At 40.6% G+C, this 24,278-nt stretch overlaps 1 protein-coding gene across 1 annotated transcript in view; it reads right to left on the reverse strand.

The window, feature by feature from the left end:
* Nucleotides 1–3,003: 3,003 nt before the first annotated feature.
* The window catches only part of FBXO33 (F-box protein 33), a 28,907-nt gene continuing 7,632 nt past the window's right edge, over nt 3,004–24,278 (reverse strand). The window contains exons 2-4 of the mRNA XM_024195961.2: nt 15,218–15,328; nt 9,931–10,616; nt 3,004–5,006 (exon numbers count right to left, since the gene is read on the reverse strand). Of these exons, the coding sequence (XP_024051729.1) occupies nt 4,735–5,006; nt 9,931–10,616; nt 15,218–15,328 (1,069 nt within the window). The 3' untranslated portion in view covers nt 3,004–4,734. The remainder of the gene's footprint in view (nt 5,007–9,930; nt 10,617–15,217; nt 15,329–24,278) is intronic.

Consider the following 24,278-nt stretch of genomic DNA (forward strand, 5'->3'; position numbering starts at 1 on the left):
CTGATGACATCAAGAAAGCAGAGGTGCTTAATTCTTATTTTGCTTTAGTCTTCACTAAAAAGGATGACAAGATACTCAACACAATTACTATTGACAACCAGGGGGAAGGAATACAAGCCAAAGTAGGGGAAGAACAGGTTAAAGAATATTTAGATAAATTAGATGCATTTAAATCAGCAGGGCAAGATGAAATTCGTCGTAGGGTACTTAAGGAACTAGCTGAAGCAATCTCTGAGCCAGTAGCAATGATGTCTGAGAACTCCTAGAGGACAGGAGAGGTCCCAGGAGACTGGAGAAGGGCAAACACAGGGCCCAGCTTTAAAAATGGGAACAGGAGGGCCCAGGGATTTGCAGACCAGTCAGCCTAACTTCAATATCTGAAAAGATACTGGAGCAAATTATTAAGCAATCAATGTGTAAGCACCTGGAGGATAGCAGGGTTATAAGGACTAGTTAGCATGGATTGGTCAAGAACTAATCATGCCAAACCAACTTCATTTCCTTTTTCTAACAGTATTATTGACCTAGTGGCTGGGGTTGGGGGGAAGCAGTAGACGTGATATACCTTGATTTTAGGAAGGCTTTTGACACAGATGTGCATTACGGTCTCATAAGCAAACGAGGGAAATGTGGTCTAGATGAATTTACTATAAGGTGGGTAACACCTGACTGAAAGACTGTACTCAAGGAGTAGTTATCCATGGTTTGCTGTCAAATTGGGAGGGCATATCTAATGGGGTCCCACAAGTGTCAATCCTGGGTCCAGTATTATTCAATACATGTATTAACAATTTGGATGATAGAGTGGAGAGCGTGCTTATAAAATCTGCAGATGACACCAAGCTGAAAGGGGTTGCAAGCACTTCGGAGGACAGGTTTAAAATTCAAAATGACTGACAAATTGGAGAATTGGTCTGAATTCAACAAGATGAAATTCAATAAAGACAAGTGCAAAGTACTTCACTGAGGAAGGAAAAATCAAATGCACAACAAAATGGGGAATAAACTGGCTAGCTGGTAGTACTGCTGAAAAGGACCTGGTGGTTATAGCGGACCACAAACTGAATGAGAGTCATCAATGTGCTGCAGCTGCAAAAAAGGCTAATATGATTCTGGGATGTATTAGCAGGAGTGTTATATGTAAGACATAGGAGGTAATCGTCCTGCTCCACTCAGCACTGGTGAGGCCCCAGCTGGAGTAGTGTGTCCAATTTTGGGCACTACAATTTAAGAAGGATGTGGATAAATTGGAAAGAGTCCAAAGGAGAGCAAGAAAAAAAAAAAAGTATAGAAAACCTGATCTATGAGGAAAGGTTGAAAACCCCCCACAAAACTGGGCATGTTCAGTCTTGAGAACTGACGGGCAACCTGATAGTCTTCCAATATGTTAAGGACTGTTAAAAAGAGGATGGTCATCAACTGTTTTCCATGTCTACAGAAGGTAGGACAAGTAGTAACTGGCTTAATCTGCAGCAAGGGAGATTTAGGTTCTATATTAGGGAAAACTTTCTAACTATAAGGGTAGTTAAGCTCTGGAATAGGCTTCCAAGGGGGGTTGTGGAGTCCCCATCACTGGAAGCTTTTAAAAACAAGTTGGACAAACACCTGTCAGGGATGGTCTAGTTTTAGTTGGTCCTGCCACAGCACAAGGGGCTGGACTTGACTTCAAGGTCCCTTCCAGTCCTACATCTCTATGATTCCAATAGTTAAGAGAAAGAACATGCATTCCTTTACATTAGTCGAGAAAATGAACCATTTGTTCTGCTGTTCTAGGTCATTCTTACCCTTAAGTCTGGGAAATTAGTTAAAAGCAAACAAAAGGAATGGTTTAGAAAGAGAAACAATATTTGCCACTAGTTTTAAGAACAAATTTGATGCAGAATAGCACCTCTCTCTAGGGCTTACAATCTAGTCGCACAAAACATTGGATATTAACATGGTTGGGGATTTTGTTTGTTTTTTAAGCAAAGGAACACTTACCCTGTTCATTAAGTTCTACTTGATCTTAGCTTCATCCTGGACAACTGGAGACTTAAATTTAAGGTTAAAGTTAAATAATGGTAGCACCCCTTCTACTGCAAGCTGCTTTATAGGCAGTACTGGGCTTACACCCTAACTGAGTCCTGGATCTGAACCCACAATACTAGTGCTCAAAGGCAATAGAGTCATAATGACATGTGTGCATTTCTGCCTTTCATCTGATGTTACTGTAATAAGAAACAGGCTATAGTTCTGTTTCCCCTCTCACCTCTACTACCCACACCTAAAGCTACTTTCCTTTTCAAAAGAGGATGAGTTAAATGATTGTTTTGTAGACTTAATAAAAGAAATTAAGGAGACCCTGTAACACATGTTAGTAAGCAGCATGGTTTATATGATTAGTAGTAGTTTGTTATCCTAAACTTTCATCTTCAATAATCAGGATTAAACTAATATTTGGCACACAAGCACACTGTAAACAGCCACTTGACAGTTCTCATGGCACAGCTAGTCACTGCTATGGTGTGGCAGTTCTTTATACCAGTTTACCAAACGTGCAATTTTCATCCACAATATGTAATTAGATTTATAAAAATAGATAAAATGTCAAACTGAAGCATTGTAGGTATTCATAATCTATTTAATAGTGGGACACTGACATGAATACTACAGTTTTCTAGAGCACATTAGATTTTGAGTTAAGCAGTTGCAACTGGTGCAGGAATTTCTCAGTCAGTCTTCTATATTCTTCAATCTACGATTTACTGTATCAGACTAGTAAACCATATCAAATGTGCAATATTCGGTCTGTGCTAGCTGGTCTAATTTTTGTTAAGTACTTTATCAACATTTTTGCAAAATATCAGCCAACTAAGAATAATTTACTGTATGATTTACTTTAGACTTTAAGCTTTGCTGCACTTCAACACAATGGGAACTAACAATTATACACAATTTATGAATGATTGCTGCAGCTTAATGCTAAAAATCCTCATGCTGATACAATAAAATATTTTACAATGATCAGTTTTTAATGCTTTATTCATTGATTAAAAGAATATACATTTAACATAAACCATACAACATCAGTCATCAGTTCAAACATTCAGCTGGTTTCCTTACATTTTCTGTCAGGAGTTTTTTAATCTGATCACATTTATAAGATAAAATCTCACCACATCTGGCATATACACACACTGTGCCAGTGGATTCACTCTACTGATGTACATATAAAATCCGCATGGTATGTGCTCACTGGAGACAAAACAGCGCACACCTGTCAAAAGGTCATTTTAATATAAGATGGTAAAACCATTTGTAAAACACATATAAACTTTTTCCATAAATAGAATCATATCTGGACATCTGTTGCATAAATTGTGTTTTCCAAAGCTTACAATATAGCAGCCAGGTCTCAGCACTGCTGGGCACCCACGTTGGCCACTTACTTTAATTATTGCAGACTGTCCTTTAACATTAAATGCACAACATTCGTACCACTTAAAACTGGGGTCAGGTGGAAGTCTCACAGAGACCACGTCTGTACCGCGGTTGCCCTGAAACAGTTAAATCGGCTTTTAAAGCCTCTCAGATATAACAAGATTTTAAAACATACTTCATGGAATGTTCTTCATGCATCATAGCAGCTCATACCTGTGATAGAACAAGCTTTGCATTTATTTCCTTTCCTTCCTTTACATTCACTATTCACAGTGAAACAGGTGCATGTTTGTTTAAGAGTTCTGAGGTTGCTGACTGAGCCACAGCACAGCTGTGTACCACAGGTCGAAATTCGACCTTATATATTACAATCTAGCAGTATCTGGCAGACCAACAGTTGGCCTGCCCCTGCCAGCATGTGGGCACTTCTTCATTTTTAATCTATTCTTTGGCAGCTGACACAGGCGCTGACAGAGAAAGTCCAGTGACTTGGTTGCTAGGGATTTCACGACTAATGTTTGTTTGCAAGAATGTACATTTAAATTTATAGCTTCATTGTTATGGTTTTACCCCATCGGAATGTGTAAACTTATATTTCCTTTTAAATCTGGGCCCAAAGCTAACTCGTATGGAGAAACTGACAGATCATGAGAATAAGAAGCTATGACGAATTTACAAAGGATCAGAAATCCTACAATTTATAGTCTAAGAGCTCACAAATTCAGGTGAGTAACTGAAAAAAGCTACACAGTGCTACAGATGACTGCTTAATAAATGAGAAAAAATTTAGAGAGTAGTAGTAATTCATGCTTCAGAAACTGCATGTGAAATTAAAGTGAAAGTTTACAGTGAACTGGCATTGGGTAGTCTTCTCTTCCTTCTACTTTTTGAAGCCTAATAAGTAGCATACTACCAGATTATATGACAATGATTGCATACAAATCCACTGGGCTATGGATATTTAAAAATTGGCTCCTGAGCACTAAACTCCGACATAATAGTAAAATAATAGAAGATGCAGTTACTCAGTAAAAAATATAGTTAGCCGGCAACCTCAGACAACCTTTGGCTGTATCTCTATAAGGTTTGGTAGACAAGTCCATTAACCGTGAAAGCCCTAAACGTTGCCACTTTCAGCTTCTAAACCAATACCCGACTACGTTCTTTGATCAAGAAGTAGAATACACATATATAATTCTATATATCTAATACTGATTAAACACAGCACAAAAGGGGTTAATTCACACTACTGAAAAACATAATAGGATCCTACTTGCATATGTAACCACAGGAATTGTAAATAAAAAAAAAGAGCTAAATGCCTTCACTGAAGCTTTGCATCTCTCTATAAAAATGACGAGTTGGCTCGGTGAAGACACTGAGTAATTCTAGGTCCATGACTGCATGCCAAGGTCGACCCAATCCAAGGGATACCTGCTCAATGAGGTTATGTACTGGATCCACATCCTGATCAGCCAGTTCACCTTGGTCAAAATCAATGCTTTCTTCTGTGACTTCAAGCACTTTCAAATCAGAGCCACGAAGACGAGCGATTGCAATGAGGTTATGGGCCCACACTGTGTAACCTGGGAGGGTGGGGGGAAAAAAAAGCGGTCACTTCATTGCAGAACTGCTTTATTAAAGTGTTTAAAACCTGAGAACCCTGACATTTTCCCCAAATGATTTTTCTCCTTTTCCATTTGGCAACCTTTTTTTCTGCATTTCTTAAAAGTTACAAGCCATAAGGCTCAAAATTATTCTTATCAAGAGAGGAAAAAAAATTTCAGAACATTGTAAGTAGTTCTCCCTCCCGTCGAACTTTGTTGGATCTGCCCCCTCCCCCTATAAAGAATAAATAAAAATTTGTAGTAATAGAAGATTTATTTAGACTCTGGGACAAACCAAATATTTTAGACCTAAACTACTTGACAGTTTATAGGTGTCATGTGCAAGGAAGAGTGCATGATTAATCATCTTAAGTGAAAGTATAGGTGTAAGAACTGCATTAAAACTGTGTTTGTAGTACAGAGGAATTCTGAAGAGGTTTGATTTTGCTGTGTTACCTATTTTTCCATTACCAGATTCCATTTTCGCAGTGATTGTGATCTTTCCTCACAGATCATGGCACTTTTCATGAAAGTCAAGTCCCTTTAATGCTGAAAACTTTTTCACTCAATTGCAAAATTATCTTAATTTTATAATTGTCATATTTAATTTTAGTTGTCTTTGCTACCTACTAGAAGTTCATATTGTATTTCCCCCAGAAAGTGAAGAAAAAGGCAAATTATATTCTCAATTACTTGCGAACTTGCTTTCTGTAGGTTGGCTGAGAAAACATGCTGGGTTCCTCCTACCTCATCGATACCACTAAGCACATTTTTCCTCTTCTTTAGGGTGCCCTCCCCTTTGCTTCTCCAGTTTATTCCTTCTAGTATGAAGTAGCTATAAGCTTACTCTTCTTCCCACCTAAGATGCAAATTCTCTTGTCGAAGTCTGGACTTGGAAAGCCCAGTAAAGCGGATGAAACTACAGTCTCATCCAAGCCACAGAAAGTTATCTGGTAAATACAAACAAGGTTTGACTCTCTCGGGAATGGTCTTCAATGTAGATAGTGGATTCTGTATAGCAGGCAACCTATGAGGAAACATCTCAGTGGGGAGGAGAGAAGACAGGGGAGGCTGAATTAAATGAGCGAGTATGATGAAGAAAGGGGAATGAGAATCTTTCACCTACTGCACCTGAAGCTTCCCACAGAAGCACTGCTCAAAGCACTCTGCAGTCCAGGGCACATGCAGATGCTGACATGATCAGTGGTAATGCCTAATGAAAGAGCAAGGAACTCCAAGAGGCAACTTTGTAATGTTCACTCACTGATGCTTCCCCTGTCTAGTACAGTGGGCTGGAAGTCTCAATGTACAAGGAACATCAGGAGGCCTAGAAGGCTGTAGGATACCAAACCCAATCAAGAACTCCACTTTTAGGTACTACTTTCCCGAAGAATCTTGAATGAGCTTAGCCAGTCCACTATATAATTCAGAATGAATAGGTCTTTACTGAGAGAAAGAACAAGAACACTCACAAGAACAAAGGGGGCAGCCAAACAAGGGTGATTCAGGTACATGATTTGGAGGAACGCTATTCCCTGGATTAGCCTTCTGAATACTAAGGCGGCTATCATGACCCCTATAGCTTTTCATGTTAACTTCTGGAAGGAATGACTATCCTTCTGGTAAGATTTTAGGAGCCAGAAAGGACCCCAATCCAACCAAACACTTCACAAGGAGGGGCTTGTAGAGATCCCTTACATCATGAAATCTTGAAGCACCTCTTCCCCAAAGTCTAAGGCTGCCTCAGGGAGTGCCTTTGCCCCACAGGGAAGATTCTCCCTCCTTTTCATGCCAGCTAGGTGGGCTTGCTTTTCAGCCCCAGAGACTGCCTCGGTACTTCCTCACTCTTATTGCTTCAGGAAGATTCACTCTAAGGTAGGTAGCAGATGTTTCTCTGTAAAGCAGAAAAAAATCTTAAGGCCCCAGTGAGAAAGCACTTTTGCATGAGGCACTAGTGAGGTAGATTTCTTTTAGCCTTACCTGATCTAGTGACAAACAGCCAGTCAGACAGATGCAGATCAAGTAAATCCTAGTAACTGACTAGTTACCATTCTCTGAGCTGTCACAGCTAAGCTACAGAATAGTTCATTCTGGCTTGAAGGCCGTTTACAGCCTTTTTGGGGGGAAAGAGTATCAGATAGAAGGGGATTAAATTGTTAGTGGGTGGCACTAAAACCCGGCGTTTGGTTTTTGTTTTAAAAAAGAACAAATTGCTGTGTTGAGCTTAAAAGGGTTTTTTTTTTTTTTTGGTAATTGTTACATACAAGTACTTAGACAAATTGCAAGAGGAGGGGACAGGTATAAATAGAGTTCATTAACTTCTTCTGAGAGTACAGGGAATGGACGCAAGAGAAGATTCTCTTCCCCTGCCTCTCCTCTAGCTGCTACAACATTAGATGTAGTTATCAACAAGTCAGACTCCCTTAAAAATTGTCTCAGTGTTAACTTTAGAAGTGGTTGGTTTTTTTTACTGCCAATCAGGACCTAACAGGATAGAACTTGTGATTTCTGAATTGTAAAAAAGTTTAGAAGCTGTCCTGTTTATAAGAACAATAAAAACAATGCTTCCTTAAAAAGCAGTAGAAATTATGGAGAACAGAGCATCCAATATGAATATTTTAGCCTTTTCTGAAAAACTAAAATTGATTCTTAAGATAAACTGCTGCATTTGGAACCTGTTACAGCAAAAATGTAGTGTTAGCTTAAAATATTTAAGAACTTGGAAGTGAACACAGAACTCAGATGTTATTTTTATTTCAGCTGACAAAATAACTTCCAGGCAGCCTGGTAGCATAAAGAAGAAAAAGAGCATATTTTCCCAATTTAGGCAAGTTACGAGAAGCACAACTGAAAGTATTTCATCTTGGGATCTGATTTTACCTATTTGGGCATCTGTCTTTTCTCCCACTTAGTAGACAATAAAAAGTTACACTAAGTTACTATCTTTTAAACAGTATAAAAAGATCTGACAATTATATAATTTCCAATTCTCTGCTTAATAAAGATTATTAAAATTTTGCTTTTCTATTGCTTTACCTGAATGTTTGCTGGATAGACATGTGACAACACTGTACATTTCTGATGCTGGATTTGTTAGCTTGTAAATTTACACAGCTGTTTCTTTATATTTTATATTAGATGTGTCTTGGAGGATTTCTGAATTCCCCCCCCTGAATTGTGAGCAAAGTTTTTGGGATAATAACTGCATCAAATCAATAACAATTTGGTTAAATTTTAAAAGTTAGGTGGCTAAAGCGAGGCACCCAAAATCACATACAGCACAGCTATACTATACAGCGGCGCAGCTGTAAGCTCTCTCATATCGCCACTCTAAACCGATGGAAGAGAGCTCTCCCATTGGCTTAACTACTCAAGCCCCTGCAAGCAGCAGTAGCTATGTTGGCAGGAGAAGCTCTCCCACCGACAACGCTACACCGGCGCTTATGTTGGTGTAACTTAAGTCACTCCTGGGTGTGATTTATTCACACCCCTAAGCGACCTAAGTTATACTGACATAAGCTGTAGAGTAGACAGCCTCAGATGTGCTGGTTGCATAGAGTTAGAACTGACATTTGACTCTAGGAAACTTATAGCGATTATAAAGAAAATCAAAGAATTTAATCTTCCCTATCTGATTTCCAATGGAAAAGAATTAAAGTTTGTCATCTGAAGACTCTTTCTTGCAAGTATCTGACTCCCCCCCACTTTGGGGCAAACAGTGGCGTTTGAACCCATGCCCTTTGGTGCTAAAAACATGACCCTCTGCCACTTGAGCTAAAGGATTAAACACCCCCATCGTGCAAGCTGTTTGAAGAAGGAGCAGGGGTCCACGCCTATAGAGCAGATCACAGGATTGAGGCCGAAGTCCCTTATCTATAAGCACCAGCAGACTCAAACCTCCTGTGGCTGGTCCACATAAGATATGAAGAGCCACACTACTAGTGTTATATTAGTATTTCATTTCCCTATATTTGTTAAATGAATATTACCTACTTTTGTCTGCTGTAGGTCACTAGTTGAAGTCAGATAATACATAAGAGTAAGTTCCTCTCTCTCTGAGCCTAAGTTCAGAATGGATTAGAGGTTTACAGTAATAAAATATTAGTACAGACAATGACTAGTGTATGGTGGCATTTGGCCAGGCACTCACCTAAAACTATTTCAGGGGATGAGAAATGCAGTTTATGCTACTCTCCCTCCTGCAAGTAGATCAAACTGAGAGAATATAGTCCAAACTTTGTCAGCCAACACTTCAGCCTGTTAGTTGCTGTTAGATCCTCACTAGATTGGTAATACACATCTCCTCTCACCCTAGCTTCATTGTGGGCCATACATATTTACAGCCAGGAAGTAAGATCACATAACACCTCACTGCAAAATGAACTAATACTAAGCAGCAAACATTTCCAATTCTCATATCCACAAGCATAGATACTCTCTGGATAATACATAGTTTAATGCAATAAAGATCCTCCACACACTCAAAATAAGCTTTCCAGAGCATAGAATATTATATACCACCTTTTTTTTTTTTTGGACCCTTAGAAGAAAAATTCTCACTCATCCTCATTTACACAAGCAACCTAGTAAACTCCAAGTGAGAGCAGAGTTGCATAGGAAAATTTGTTTACAATCAGTAACTTACTAGTTACGTGATTTGTTATGCAATAACTGTAACTATAGTATGTGGAATGACTTTACACTTTCAAGTTTGATGGTATGAGAATGTGTTTTTTCAGTATCTTTATAAAACAGCTTCTACAATTAACACCTCTTGCAGGAATTTTTAGGGCAGTAACTAATGATATTAATACAAAGTGTACGATTGTGATTTTTAGAAAAAAGACTAAAGCGTAAAAAAAAGTCAAAGTCACTTACTATGTTTGGGCATAGAATTACCTACCATGAACTGCTAGGAGAGAGAGCCTTGTGCACCTCCACGCTAACAAAACCAGTGGATCTTCATTACGGTTGTCACTAAGATCTGGGAAACCAGACATATCTATCACATCATTCATTAATATAAAATGAGTGAGAAACTTGTCATACTGCCTGGATATGAGGTCAACAACAGCCCCTGAAACACAAGTGCTGTAGCTGTCAAAGTGAATCCTCTCTAGTGGGATACTGGGCTTAAGAATTCTTAGCATGTCATCACTCTTGATATCAAAAGCCATAATATAGACCCGAAGATTAGTGCTGTTACGTGTCAGTGCCTTCCAATTCTCATCTTCTGGCATGTTTTCCAAGGACTTGTGCATTATGGAAATTTTGTGGACCAGAAGAGAGAGTCGATGCAAAGGCACATGGTTGCTATCAGCCAGGACTCTTGCCATTTCAGCTGTAAAATCACAGAAATCCAAGGCGAGTGAGCGCAGATTCACAAAGCGCTCCAATTCAACTGCAGTGATAAGAGTGGTATTACCAGGGATGTGGTTGTCCAGCAAACTCAGGTGTTCCATGGTGTTGGCAATGGGGTTTGATAAAGATGACAATGATGTGGGAGTGACTATTTGCAGCATAAACCCACAAGACAACCACTTCAATTGCCTGCTATTGCCCAATATTTCTTCAAATAGCTGTTGTATTCTGCAAGAAAAACATAAGCAACAATGACCCCATTAAATATGACTCAATATGGTAATACAACTGCATAGCATTCTATATTTATTCAAGAAAGACTCTTCTCTTTCAGTTAGGATGCGATTCTGTAGCTGTGCTATGTGAAGACCTCCTTGAGTAGTCAGTGAAAGTTCTGTATGTACGGCACCTGCAAAAATCAGGCTCTGAACTACTTTAACTTCTACCAAACTCAAATGATGCCGCAATTGTGATTTATCTTGGGAAGGGAATATATGTATTGATTGCTCTTGTGGAAAATATTGCCCTTTGAAGATAAGCATCCCATATTTCTCAGCGCCAAACTTTTTTAAAACAAAAGTTTAAGGGAATCCATTCAGCCATTTTGGGGTTATACAGATATGAGTAACTACTACTTTAAAAAGCCTCTGATGCTTCATGCTCTGATACCTCTAATGCAGTCCCTGCCCCACCCAGCCCAACAGCAAGCTTAGTATGTACAGTATATAGCCCTAAAAGCACGTTAATGCTTTTTGCCAGATTTGGAGAAATTTGGTTTTGAAATATTTGAAACTGGTTAGCTGACCACATTCATTACACCTCTCTCAAGTGCATACAATAGTGTGGTTCTTAAAATATTTTCATGTGTGCATACTGGATCATTCCTACAATTACCAGCAATTATAAGAGTTTAAGTTGGGATGAGCATGATTTGGGCCTGGCAATATTTTAAAATTAGATATCCGAGTATCAGATTTATGTGCCTTTTTGGAGAAAAAAAAAAAAGTGGCCCACACTCACCACACAGGAGGAGTATCCTGCATCTATCCTGACCATCTGTCCCATCCCTGTAACATTTTATGAACAGATCTTTAAGTTATATATTCAGTTCACATACCATACCTAAGAGAGGAAGGAATTTGATTTGAATGTACAATTGTGAATCACACAACTTCAGCAGTGTAGCTAAATGCTCTGGACTAGCTCTAAAGAAATTCTTTGATCACATCCCCCACAGCTGCTAAAACCCAGCTGGATTTTTCCTCTTCCTCACCACTGACAAAAGCTCTTCTGAGCACACAGTCACAGTATGTGTTCTAATACACATGCATATACACCTTCATGTGCAATCTATGGCACTTGTCACTTAAGAAGGAAAAATATAGTATTTGCAACAGGTTAAATATGTTCCTGTTTAAAGGCATCAAGGAATGCAATGCAAAGATCTGTAACACAAAATTAAAAAGATAATCATGCCAAAAATCAAGTGGTTCTGAGCTAAATTTCTACAGAGTATACACTGTGTATACAAACAAGCACACAGGCAGTAAAGAACATTATGTAAAGGGCATCTAATTTCAGAAGAAAATTAAAAATGAAAAAAATTGCCTATGTGCATGTATATCTTTAATAAGGGCTAAAAAGGTAAGCTCATCATATCTTGCAATATTGTATATAGTCATTCTTAATACACATCTAATATTTCAAATTAATTTTATAAGTCTTCCTTCTGCAATAATTATGAACAGTAAATTTGAAATGCGTGCATGTTCAATGTGGTATTACTGTATATGCCTAAAAGTTTTCTTGTACCGTTCTCTCAATTTGATGCCTAATAATTTAAGTTGTGCTTCTCTAATGACTAGATGTATGTTTAATCTCAAAACAACATAGTTTAAAATACTATTTGAGCATTTTGCTTTTGATTACTGTAAACTGTATTGGATTAACCACAATTGCACAGCTGTAGCTTCTAATACTGTTCTGTACTAGAAGTAAGCTTCCAATTAAAGCAGGGATGCTGAACATTTAGAAACTCAAAGTGTACAGCAGTTTTCCATGGTAATAGTACACAAATCCCTGAATTTAAGCCTAATTAGATTCTGGCCGCAAAACTAGCCATCCATATGTCCACCAAAAAACTATACAGCCACTTCATCTAAATTTTTCTAGCTATCTAATGTTGAGCCAACCCTTCTAGTCCCACCCACCCTATTTTAACCTAACTACGTCTCAAATATTTAAACAACTCAACTGAGGGTATTTTATGTTACACAATAACCATATATTGGGCTAATAAAAATGAGGCCCAATAGTAAGCACAATGAAGTTATCATCCAACTACACTGCCATTCATTTTAACAATGCACTTCCAGTAAGTCCTTTAACTGAATATGGCACCTCTAATCTTGGAGAGCACATGAATTTAACAGTTCAAGCTACGTTCTACAAGTTTAACTAGATAGGTACCAATTTCTATTAATTTCGTCATCTTATTTTCAGACTGGATGTTTTATTTTCAATTGTCTACACTTTTCTGATGAATAAGCCCTACTTCTATCTTAATACATAGTCTCAGAACAATAGTAACAATGTTTCTGAAAGTTGTTCAATAATCTACACAAGATAGTGAGTTGGCGGTCTCAGTCCAGTTTTCTATGGCTACCAGTCCATTGAAAAGCCACCCACAATTAGCACTAAGTGGCATCCTTGTTGAGAGTGTCAGAAGAAAAGCCAAAGACTGAATAGACAGAGACTGAACTAGTATTTTCACCCCGTTGAAAATGGTCCTGAGTCAGGATTGAGTCACACTGGTAGGACTATGCAGGATGCAAGTACAATACTGCTGTCCATACTGTTTCTGTTCATTGGATAATGCAGTGTCAATCCAGCATCATTCATAAGCACTAAATTCACTTATTTAAAATGGCTCAATTGGTATTTTTAGAAACATTAAGATTAATTAACAACTGTTAGATGACGAAGTAACATCTCAGGCATAAGAGTTTTAAAATAGTTACATTTAATTCAATGGTGGAACATATTTTCTGTAACTGCACAATGTACTGCATTTACATGATGTATTGAACTTCCCCCTAGCAATGGTCAAACAAAATGAATTTGTAAAGAGAAAAGTAGTATAGTTATATTTAAAACAGTGAACTGCAAATATAGAGCATTAAAAAACCTATGCACTATAGAACCGTGCTACATTCAACAAATCATCATAGTAGGAAGAGTACTAAGCATATTATTAAACAACAACTATCACCACCACAACCAGAGTAAAAGCTTTTACTCTGATATCTATAAATTGTGCCTCGGTACCGCAATACAATATGAATGTTACATAATATCTCCCACTGATCTCAATTTCTGCATTACATAAGCACAACAGGGTAACAGACACAGTAGGAGATGCATGTCTGAATTTCCACCATGTTGTAAACTAAAGTCAGGACCTACGCATTAGAGAGTTCAATATTCATGTACATATTAATCCATCTGTGGATATCTATGATAGTTCCAGAGCTACTTCAGCTGTAAGCAGACAGAAGAGGAAAGGGTACCCATTCCCCTCCTAGAATATTGGGATAAGCAGATTCCCTCCCCCCCCCGCCCCGGCAATGTAGATTAAAACTATGGCACTCAGGGCTTGTCTACATTGGTAAGTTTTACAGTTATACCAGCAAAACCCACTGTGTGGAAATTAGTTCCAGAATAAGAATGGCTTTTTCAGTTTAGCTTACACACTTCCAAAAGGGCATAAAAATTCTAATCCTCCCAAGCCTGCTTGTGGACTGACATCGATTTTAGTATACGCACAAGCTGACAAAAATATATTTCTATCGATCATAAAAATGTACAGATAGGCAAAGAAAGAAAAATGCTACTTGAGAACACAGAGGTTGATTTAAGCATATTTACTTTGTAGATTTTGACATGTCATGTTGACAATTTGTATTTTAACGGTTATAAAGTTTTAACTTTTTGAATCTCAGTGTCTACTGTCATTAAACAATTATTGTCTGAACCCCACCCCCCACAATTTCCCGCAATTATGAAAATTTAAATAGATTAAGATAAAAAAAATCAACGTTTACTTTAAGCTAACAGGCAACATTGGAAAAAAAAGCCACTCTGATTCTGCAAAAAGAGTGTCCACATTGGGGGGGGGGGGGAGAAGAGAGAAGAGGGTTATACGGATATAATTAAATAATAGTTTAAGTTCACCCCTTAGCTTATACCAATATAGCTTTCCTATATGGACATGCCCATAGGAATTATTCTGCAAATAAGTAGTTCTCATTTTAAACAGGCATGGAGTCTTATGATAAATCCTTACTTGGAGTTCACTCACGACCTTATTCAAAATCACTTGTTCCCTAAAATTCATTTTTCTTGTATATATGTGTTTAATTTGTCAGGTGACTTCAATTCCTAGTGCAGTTTTCCACTCAGTCTCAGAACAGCAACAGTACATACAGTGCCAATGAAACCCTGCTCCTCCATCCCTGGCCCCAATACCACTGCATTCTGTTTTAGAGTCATCACTTGGCAAGAGTGAAAGTATTGTGTCTTCATGCATTGTCTGCAGAGACTACCAAAAATGTGACAACTGAAGATGGTTTGTGACACGTAGACGCTAGGAGCTAAACCAAGATCAACTCTTCTCATATACGTCACCAATGACTATCAGAACACAAAAACAGAAACCAGATGAAATCTCACTACCAAGCTGGAGCTTTTTCAACCTAATATCCTGCATTCTCATTATCAGTTCTTTGAACCAGCATGATATTTTTGCTAGTGCGTACAGAAGAACTTACTGCTTAATCTTTTTGCCATCTGGGTCCACCTTGCCGAGGTATGTATTCGATATACTTCCATGTTGCTGCAGAATGCTTATATCCCCAAAAAGACTTAACTTCTGGAGGTTCCTATAAAAATAGGTTTTGTTAGTTTGCACATGAAGGTAAGGCAACAGTGGGGAAATGTTAAGGACATTTCTTGAACACAGGTAGCAAGGGCACACTTATGCACAGGAGGTATCGTCCAGGCTGGAAAGAGTTGCACTGTCTATAAGTTTGGGACAACACACAACTTCCAAATAAACTAAAAGCTTAGAGGGAGCTTTTCAGGGGGAGCATCTTAAAACGCCAAAATCAAGAGCAGAAGCAAGAAGTCTGATCAGTTTTGAGTCACCCTACTGTAATAGTCTGAATATGTATCTAGTTGTCTAGCAGAATGTTATCAGGAATACTCCTTGTGACATCTAAGTGCATGTTATCCACTTTCATCCTTACAAATTTATTTAAAATCCCATCAGTGACACTGTATACATATCTGCTTTTCATTATATGAAAGCTGCACTTAATGCTGAACACCTAGAACTCTAAGGCTATGTCTGAACTACGGCAGCACAGACACAGTGCTGCAGCATTGTAGTATAGACATTTATTTCAGCAATGGAAGGAGGTCTTCTGTCACCATAGTTAATCCACCTCTCTGAGGCAATAGCTAGGTCGAAGGAAGAATTCTGGGGCTTAACTACATCTCTTGGATATGAATCCTCCCCCCCCAACGTAGCTAGGTCCACCTAGATTTTAGGCGTAGACCAGGCCAAAGATAGTTATGAAGAAAGTCTGAAGAAAATCAGCATTTAATTTACATTGTATCAGACAGCAGATCGTTTTTGTAACATGCTTCATCCAGTGGCCCATCATTCACATTATGCTTTTTTAAAGAGACATCCAAGATTATGATGTCTAACTATATTTTGGGCTATCAATAAATCACAGTTAACTCAATTAACACAAAACAAATTAACTAGATTAAAGAAGGTCACAATTACAGTTTTAATCTAATGGTTAAACAATAGAATACCAATGTAAATTTATTATATGGTAGAACCTCAAGAGTTACGAATATCTCAGGAATGGCGGTTGTTCACAACTAAGGCTATGATTTAATCATGGGTATTTTTAGTAAAAGTCATGAACAGATCATAGGCAAGAAACAAAAAGTCACAGCCCGTGACCTGTCCATGACTTATACCATAAACCCCACTGATTGAATCTTACGGGAGGGCGGGGAGGGGAAGGGAGCCCTGGGCTCCAGAGCAGCGGCCGATGCGGCTGGCGCCGGGGCCATTCCTGCAGCAGCTGGCTGAGGGGCCACCCAAGTGGCTGATGTGGCTGTCCCCAGGGCCTCCTGAGCAACTCACTCCAGGGTCAGCTGCTTGGGCGGCTCTGGGGTCAGCCACACTGACCACTGCAGAAGTCACAGAGGTCGCAGGAAGTCACTATTCATAACTCTGAAATGTTTGTAACTTTGAACACCACGTCATGTTTGTTCTGTCAAAAGTTAACAACTGAACACTGACTTAATACAGCTTTGAAACTTTACTAGGCAGAAGAAAAATGCTGTTTTTAACTATCTTAATTTAAATGAAAGAAGCACAGAAACAGTTTCCTTACTTTACTAACAAAAGGGAAAGTTTTAAAAAAGTTTGACAGTTTATGATCAACACAGTTCTGTACTGTATTTTGGGGGGGGGAAGGGAGGGAGAAGGTCTCTGCTGCTGCCTTATTGCATACTTCCTGTTCCAAATGAGGTATGTTTGTAACACTGAGGTTCTACTGTAAATATTTTTGGATTTTTTCCTACATTTTCAAATATATTGACTAATTACAACACAGAATACAAAGTGTACAATGCTCACTTTATAATATTTTTGATTACAAATATTTGCACTGTTGTAGCCTGCATTGCAAGGTATTTTCGTGCCAGGTATGTTAAACATTCATATGTCTCTTCATGATTTGACCACCATACCAGAGGAAATGCTTCCATGCGGACGACACTCTTTAAAAAAAAATAATGCATTAATTAAATTTGTGACTGAACTCCTTGGGGGAGAATTGTATGCCTCTTGCTCCTTGGTTTTGCCCGCATTCTGCCATAGATTTCATGTTATAGCAGTCTCGGATGATGATCCAGCATATATTGTTAGATTTAAGAACACTTTCACTGCAGATCTGACAAAACGCAAAGAAGGTACCAATATGAGATTTCTGAAAATAGGTGTTGTCAAAAGTCTTAAAAGAGCAACACTCCGATGCAGGAACTACAGAATCCAAAACACCAAAAAGAAAATCAACCTTCTCTTGGTGGCATCTGACTCAGATGATGAAATGAAGGTCCTTCAGTCCACACTGCTTTGGATTGTTATCAAGCAGACCCCACCTGTTCTCACTTTCAGTTGACATTGTAAATAAGAAACAGGCAGAATTAGCTGTAATGTAAACTTGTTTGTCTTGGCGATTGGCTGAACAAGAAGTAGGACTGAGTGGACTTGTAGGCTCTAAAGTTTTACATTGTTTTGTTTCTGAGAGCAGTTATGTAAAAAATAATTCTACATCTGTAAGTCGCACTTTCACGATAAAGAGATTGCACTAATACTTGTATGAGGTGAACTGAAAAATACTATTTCTTTTATCTTTTTACCGTGCAAATATTTGTAATAAAAATATAAAGTAAGCACTGTACACTTCGTATTCTGTGTAACTGAAAACAATGCATTTCAAAATGTAGAAAAACATCCAAAAATATTTATAATAAATTTAAATTGGTATTCTATTGTTTAACGGTGCAATTAAAACTGAATAATCACGACTTTTTTTTTTAATCTTGCAATTAATTGCGATATTTTAAAAAAATATAACAGCCCTAATAAAAATATACATAAATATATAAATTCATTCATGCTATGCATGTGTAAGCACATTGGTCAGTTTCACTTTCCCCTATACAGACAATTTCTCCCACTTGTGTGCCCCCTGCCCTCCAACAATCAGTGAGGGAAAGACATTAAAAAACATGATGGTAAAACCACAAAAGAAAGTATAGGAGACTCCAATGCAGGTGTGCCACCTGTGACATACTTTTAACACACGTCATTTTCAAAAGTTAACAGGATTCCTTTAAATATTTACATATTCTATAGGTATAATTTATTCCTAGGACTCTAAAAACATGTTATTTTGTTAGTGTAACATTCCAGGAATCCTAGTGAAAATTTGGAGGATTGCAAGAGTTCGAACCATCTGTTTATTTTGGTCACTATAATTTAATCTATAGTTTACATAGAAGAATGTACAAAATTAACTCCTATTCCTGCTGTTTTACAGGTAACATGTTACTACTTCATCACCACAGCAATTCCTAGAGGCGGCACGATCAGTGCCAGCGTAGACATGAAGAACCATGAGGCTTCAGTACTGTGCTGGTGCATCATCTCCCACATGTAATTCTGACATATGTATAAAAAATTAGAACAGTTGCATTGGTCCAATGTGTGGTGTGAGGAAGAAAGGGTTGATTGCAGAAAGTTGTAAATAATATGGCCATGAACAATCCTAGACAAAGGCACATTCTCAGACCCTTTTTTCAATCATTTAATGCTCCTACTGGCACCACCAGAAATGTGATGTGGAGCAGCACAACTCCCTTATGCATGCTTCAACGAAAAGTCACCACATCTCCAGGACTTAAAACTTTAAAAGGTGCTACATCCAAAAATCTGTTCCCAAGTTTACTATGTGAATATCAGCAACACTAGAGCCCATGCTGCAGCGCAAGGGAACCTTCCCTGGGCTCTTCACTGCACTTTACTAGAAGATGACTAAATCTTCATAAGATATTTCACTTGTAGTGGAAACAAGGATACATAGAGGGGATGTCTCACTTCCCTAATTTTTAGGTCCAATCTATCACCCTTTATAATCACTGTGCACTAGCACTACTAGAAATCTCTTGTTTAGTTTGCAATCTGTCATCACTTCCTATTCTGATTTCCTAACAGCTGTCTCCTATAGTTGTATCTGCTGTCTATTTCCTGTCCTCAGTGAATGAGGTACTTGCTAGTAAGGCCTCAAATACTTCACAGCAAGCTACACCTAAATACTTCAACAACGTTCCTGTATATACAGCTTTGGAAGTTTTAATTAAAATATAAAAATGAGTATGATCAGTAGAGTAGCCCAGGTTATTTGATATTCTATTTTCTCATTTTCAATATAAAAATCTGAGGCATGCTGAAGATGCCTAACTACCTCAAATAAAACTGTTGGGTGAGGGGAAAGCTCAAGATTTTGGCAGCAGAAAAGGGGGATAAGTTGGGACTTTTTGCCCCTAGAAAGCGGAGAGTCAGTTTAGTATGATGAAGGAAGTAGGATGGCTGGATGTTTCTGCTAAAATGATTGGCAGCATCATATGCTTCTGAGAATGAAACTGTCATCTTTAGATTTCAGAACAAGTCATTGAGATGAATGACGCCGTTCACATCTTTCAGAGCATCTGCAGACTCAGGAAGACATTACATTATTACACATAAGGGCTAGAAACTACCCTTTTAAAAGCTTTGATCTGGAAAACAGTGCTGTACAAGGGATTAATTATGCAGCCACAGAACTGCAGGGCACAGGGCCTGTTTAATAGTCAGTATCATCTCACTACTTATAGCCCACTGTTTTGCTTCAATATTACATTAGTAGTAGTAAATTGCTGCAACAGTTTTTGCTAGACACTGTACAAACAACTAGAAAGTCTCTGCCTCAAAGAGTTTACTATTTAAGTAAATAATGACAGCTATAGTGCAACTTAGTTCTGTTCTCTTTTGCATTTGCTAGCCACATGATCATTATCACCACCTGTAAGTTTGATCAATGCTGAACTCATATCCCCTATAGATCATTAATGAAAACAGTGAAAAGAACAATACTGATCTCTATGGTGTACCTTTTGTTTTTTTCTGATCCCTGCTTCAGTTTTGCTATTATGATTGACTGAGAAAGGAAAAGAACAATTACTACTGAATAATTTTATTAAAGCAGCAACCAGAGGTCCCAGTTAGGATCAGTGGTGCTGTTCTATGTACTACAAACACATACAGAGACAGTCCCTGTCCCAAAGCATTTACCATTTATGATCCATGAAATTCTACTTTTAAACTATTTTATATTTCTCCAGCTACTTTAGAACTTTAGCCTAACATGCCACTGCATTCTCTACTAATTTAGTAATTGCACTAGACTAGATTTGCTTGCTGTGCCCTATTTTTTTTTTGCCCATTACACATTTTTCAACCAAATTTCACATAGGCCTTGTTTACACATAGCAGGATTAGAGAATTGTAAAGTTGCTCATTCATGGTCTATGGTAGCAATTCCACCATTGCTTACTAAATGAAGTTGCCTGTAGCTACGGTTACCATACGTCCGGATTTTCCCAGACATGTCCGGCTTTTTGGGACTCAAATCCCCGTCCGGGGGGAAATCCCAAAAAGCCGAACATGTCCGGGAAAATCCGGCGCCGCTGGGGGCTGGGCCGGGGGCTGGCCTGGCGGTGCTGGGCCAGGCCCCGGCAGTGCTGGGCCGGGCCGGGGGCCAGACTGGGCCGCGCCTCAGGGCCCGAGCCGAGCCAGGCTGGAGACGCCGGGGCCGGCCGCCGGAGGGAGCCAGACTGGGCCCCGCCTCCTCCCCCCACGCCCCCAGCTTACCTGCTGCCTGCTTCAGGCTTCCCGCGAATCAAATGTTCGCGGGAAGCAGGGGAGTGGGCGGAGACTTTGGGGAAGAGGTGGAGTTGGGGCGGGGGCGTGGGTGGGGCTGGGGGCGGGGCCCTGTGGAGTGTCCTCTTTTTGGACACTCAAAATATGGTAACCCTACCTGTAGCAGACCAGTGGTGGGGGAATTGCTGAAGAGTCTCAGTAAAGATGCGGCCATTCGGACTTCCTTAATATGCTCAATATTTGGCCTATTTAATAATCCTGGAGCCTCATTTAAATTTAATTCCTGAAATTCTTTAAGACACATTTTGCTGACATATTGGAGTTTTACTAAAATCTAGATTCTTGCGTAACGCGTACGACACGAAATTGCTTGTGGCATTCACGGACATGCTCAGCACCATGGAACGCCGCTTTTGGGCTCAGGAAACAAGCACCGAGTGGTGGGATCACATCGTCATGGAAGTCTGGGATGACGAGCAGTGGCTGCAGAACTTTTGGATGAGAAAAGCCACTTTCATGGGACTGTGTGAGGAGCTCGCCCCCACCCTGCGGCGCAAGGACACGAGATTGAGAGCTGCCCTGCCAGTGGAGAAGCGGGTGGCTATTGCAATCTGGAAGCTGGCAACTCCAGACAGCTACCGGTCGGTCGCAAACCAGTTTGGAGTGGGAAAGTCGACCATTGGAATCGTGTTGATGCAAGTTTGCAAGGCCATTAATCGCATCCTACTCAGAAGAACTGTGACTCTGGGTAACGTGCAGGAAATAGTGGATGGCTTTGCACAAACGGGGTTCCCTAACTGTGGAGGGGCGATAGATGGGACGCACATTCCTATTCTGGCACCACCCCACCTAGGATCCGAGTACGTTAATCGGAAGAGGTATTTCTCTATGGTTCTCCAGGCGCTTGTGGATCACCGTGGGCGTTTCATTGACATTAACACAGGCTGGCCCGGAAAGGTGCATGACGCACACATCTTTCGGAACACTTGGCTGTTCAGGAAGATGCAGGCCGGGACTTTTTTCCCAGAGCGGAAGATCACGGTAGGGGAAGTTGAAATGCCCATTGTGATCCTTGGAGATCCCGCTTACCCATTAATGCCGTGGCTCATGAAACCCTACACAGGGAGCCTTGACAGCAGCAAGGAATGGTTCAACTACAGGCTGAGCCGGTGCTGAATGACTGTGGAGCGTGCCTTTGGCCGTTTAAAGGGCTGCTGGCGATCTCTGTATGGGAAGCTGGACTTGGCCGAAAACAGCATCCCCGCGGTTATATCCGCGTGCTGTGCCCTCCATAATATTTGTGAAGGAAAGGGTGAAAGCTTCACTCAGGCATGGACCTCCGAGGTTCAACACCTGGAGGCTGAATTTGCACAGACAGAGAGCAGGGTTATTACAGGGGCCCAGCGCGGGGCTGCAAGGATCAGGGATGCCTTGAGGGAGCAATTTGAGGCTGAAAACCAGCAGTGCTATCTGGTGCCCTGCACAGGAGTGAAGTGCAGTAGTTCCAATCTTTAGGAATCAGTGTCTGTTTAGCAGACAAGCAGACTTGCAGTGCCTGTTTATTTCCTGGCCTAAGGAGTCTTTTACTTTATGCAATAATAAAGAATGTTTTCAAAGCCAAAGAATCCATTTATTGAAAAGAAAAAAAAATTATTTATTGAAAAGAAACAAGGGGGTGGAGTGGGGAACAGTACAATCACAGATTTGCGTATGTCCTGTCTGGTGTGCTGTGCAGCGAGTGCTGCACTTCAGGACAGCTATACTGCATGGTGATGGGGGTTGAGTGCAGAGGGTAAGGGTCGTGGTTTTCAGGGCTGGGTGGTGAAGATATTGGCATTGGAGGCAGCGGGTGGCGTGAAGAACACGGAAGATGGGGAAAGTGGGTTGGAGGTGACAGTGGGGCACAACGGAAAGAGTTTTGGGACAAGGGCTGGGGGGGAGGGTGGCGTTTGCGATACTGCTCCTCTTTCTGCATGGCTACCAGCTCCTGGATAGCATCTGCTTGGCGCTCCAGGATGCTTATGAGCCTATCAGTGCTTTGCTGCCGGTGCGCGGTGCTTTGCCGCCGGTGCGCTGCGTTTTCCTGGCAGATCCTGCTTTCTCTCTCCCTCCAGTCCTGTGCTTTCTCATTCTCTTTAATAGATTGCCGCATCACTTCTTGCAGCATGTCTTCTTTGTTTTTTCCCGGTCTCTTCCTGAGTCTTTGCAGTCTCTGAGCAGGCGATAAGAGGGACGGCTGAGGTCTCAAGGTTGATGCAGCTGTATAGGCAAAATGCAACATTTAACAGAGGCAGCATTGTTTATACCAGACAGAGTAATGATTCCCCCCCGCACTTAAGGAGTAGAAAACACACAGGGTCTACACAATAGCATAATTTTCCCGTCCGAAACAGAGCACACATATCCCATGGGAGCCTCAAAATTGTGAGTAAGGGGGACTGATTGTTTCAGGGCTGCACTGTCCTCTGGGTTTCTGTGTCTTGGGGAGAGCCAACAGCTTCAGGGGGCACCTACACTGAACACTGTCCCAACATTTTCCACAGGAGTTCGTCCTGGACGATATCTCGCTGCTGAGGGTGACCTGGGAAGCAAGGGAGGGTCTTCTACTGCAATGCGGCTTCCGTCCTGGCCCATATGCAGCTTGCCTGTGTGCAGCAATGGTCCCCCCGGCCCTCGCGGCACAATGGCGCGGACACGTTAGCCTGGCTGGGACAAGGACCACGGTGGCTCTCCCAATAAACCTGCGCAAGCGCATTGCACACGTTCTGGATGAGACATTCGAGGAGATTACCGAGGCCAATTACCGCGATGTGATAAACCACATCAATGCACTATTCCACATCTAGGCATGCATGCCTAACCCTCCTCTCCCAAAGAGCCCGCACCGAAAAAATTCCTTCCCGAAAAAAAAACAACCGCTTACCGGGAACCTGCTCTTCTGTTTGTCCTCCACCAAGTACCGGCCGCTGCGACTGGCTACCTTCCTCCTGGCTTGAGAAGAGCGCCTGGCTGCATGGCTCCAGGGATTCCGGGGTGTCTCCATCCGGCCCACCACCAGCACTCCCGTTTTCCTCCTCCTCCCCCCCCCACACCGGCTCTGATGCTCGGAATGGAGGTGGGGTTAACCCCAAGTATTGCATCCAGCTCTTTGTAGAATCGGCAGGTCGCGGGGGGAACACCCGAGCGGCCGTTTGAGTCGCGGGCTTTGCGGTAGGCGCTCCGCAGCTCCTTCACTTTAATCCTGCACTGCAGGGCATCCCGGTCATGGCACCTTTCCATCATGTCCTTTGATACGATACCTTCGGGAAGGTATCGTAATT

This window comes from Terrapene carolina, unplaced genomic scaffold, assembly GCF_002925995.2.
Source record: "Terrapene carolina triunguis isolate 2854851 unplaced genomic scaffold, T_m_triunguis-2.0 Scaffold96, whole genome shotgun sequence".
Classification (NCBI taxonomy): domain Eukaryota; kingdom Metazoa; phylum Chordata; order Testudines; family Emydidae; genus Terrapene; species Terrapene triunguis.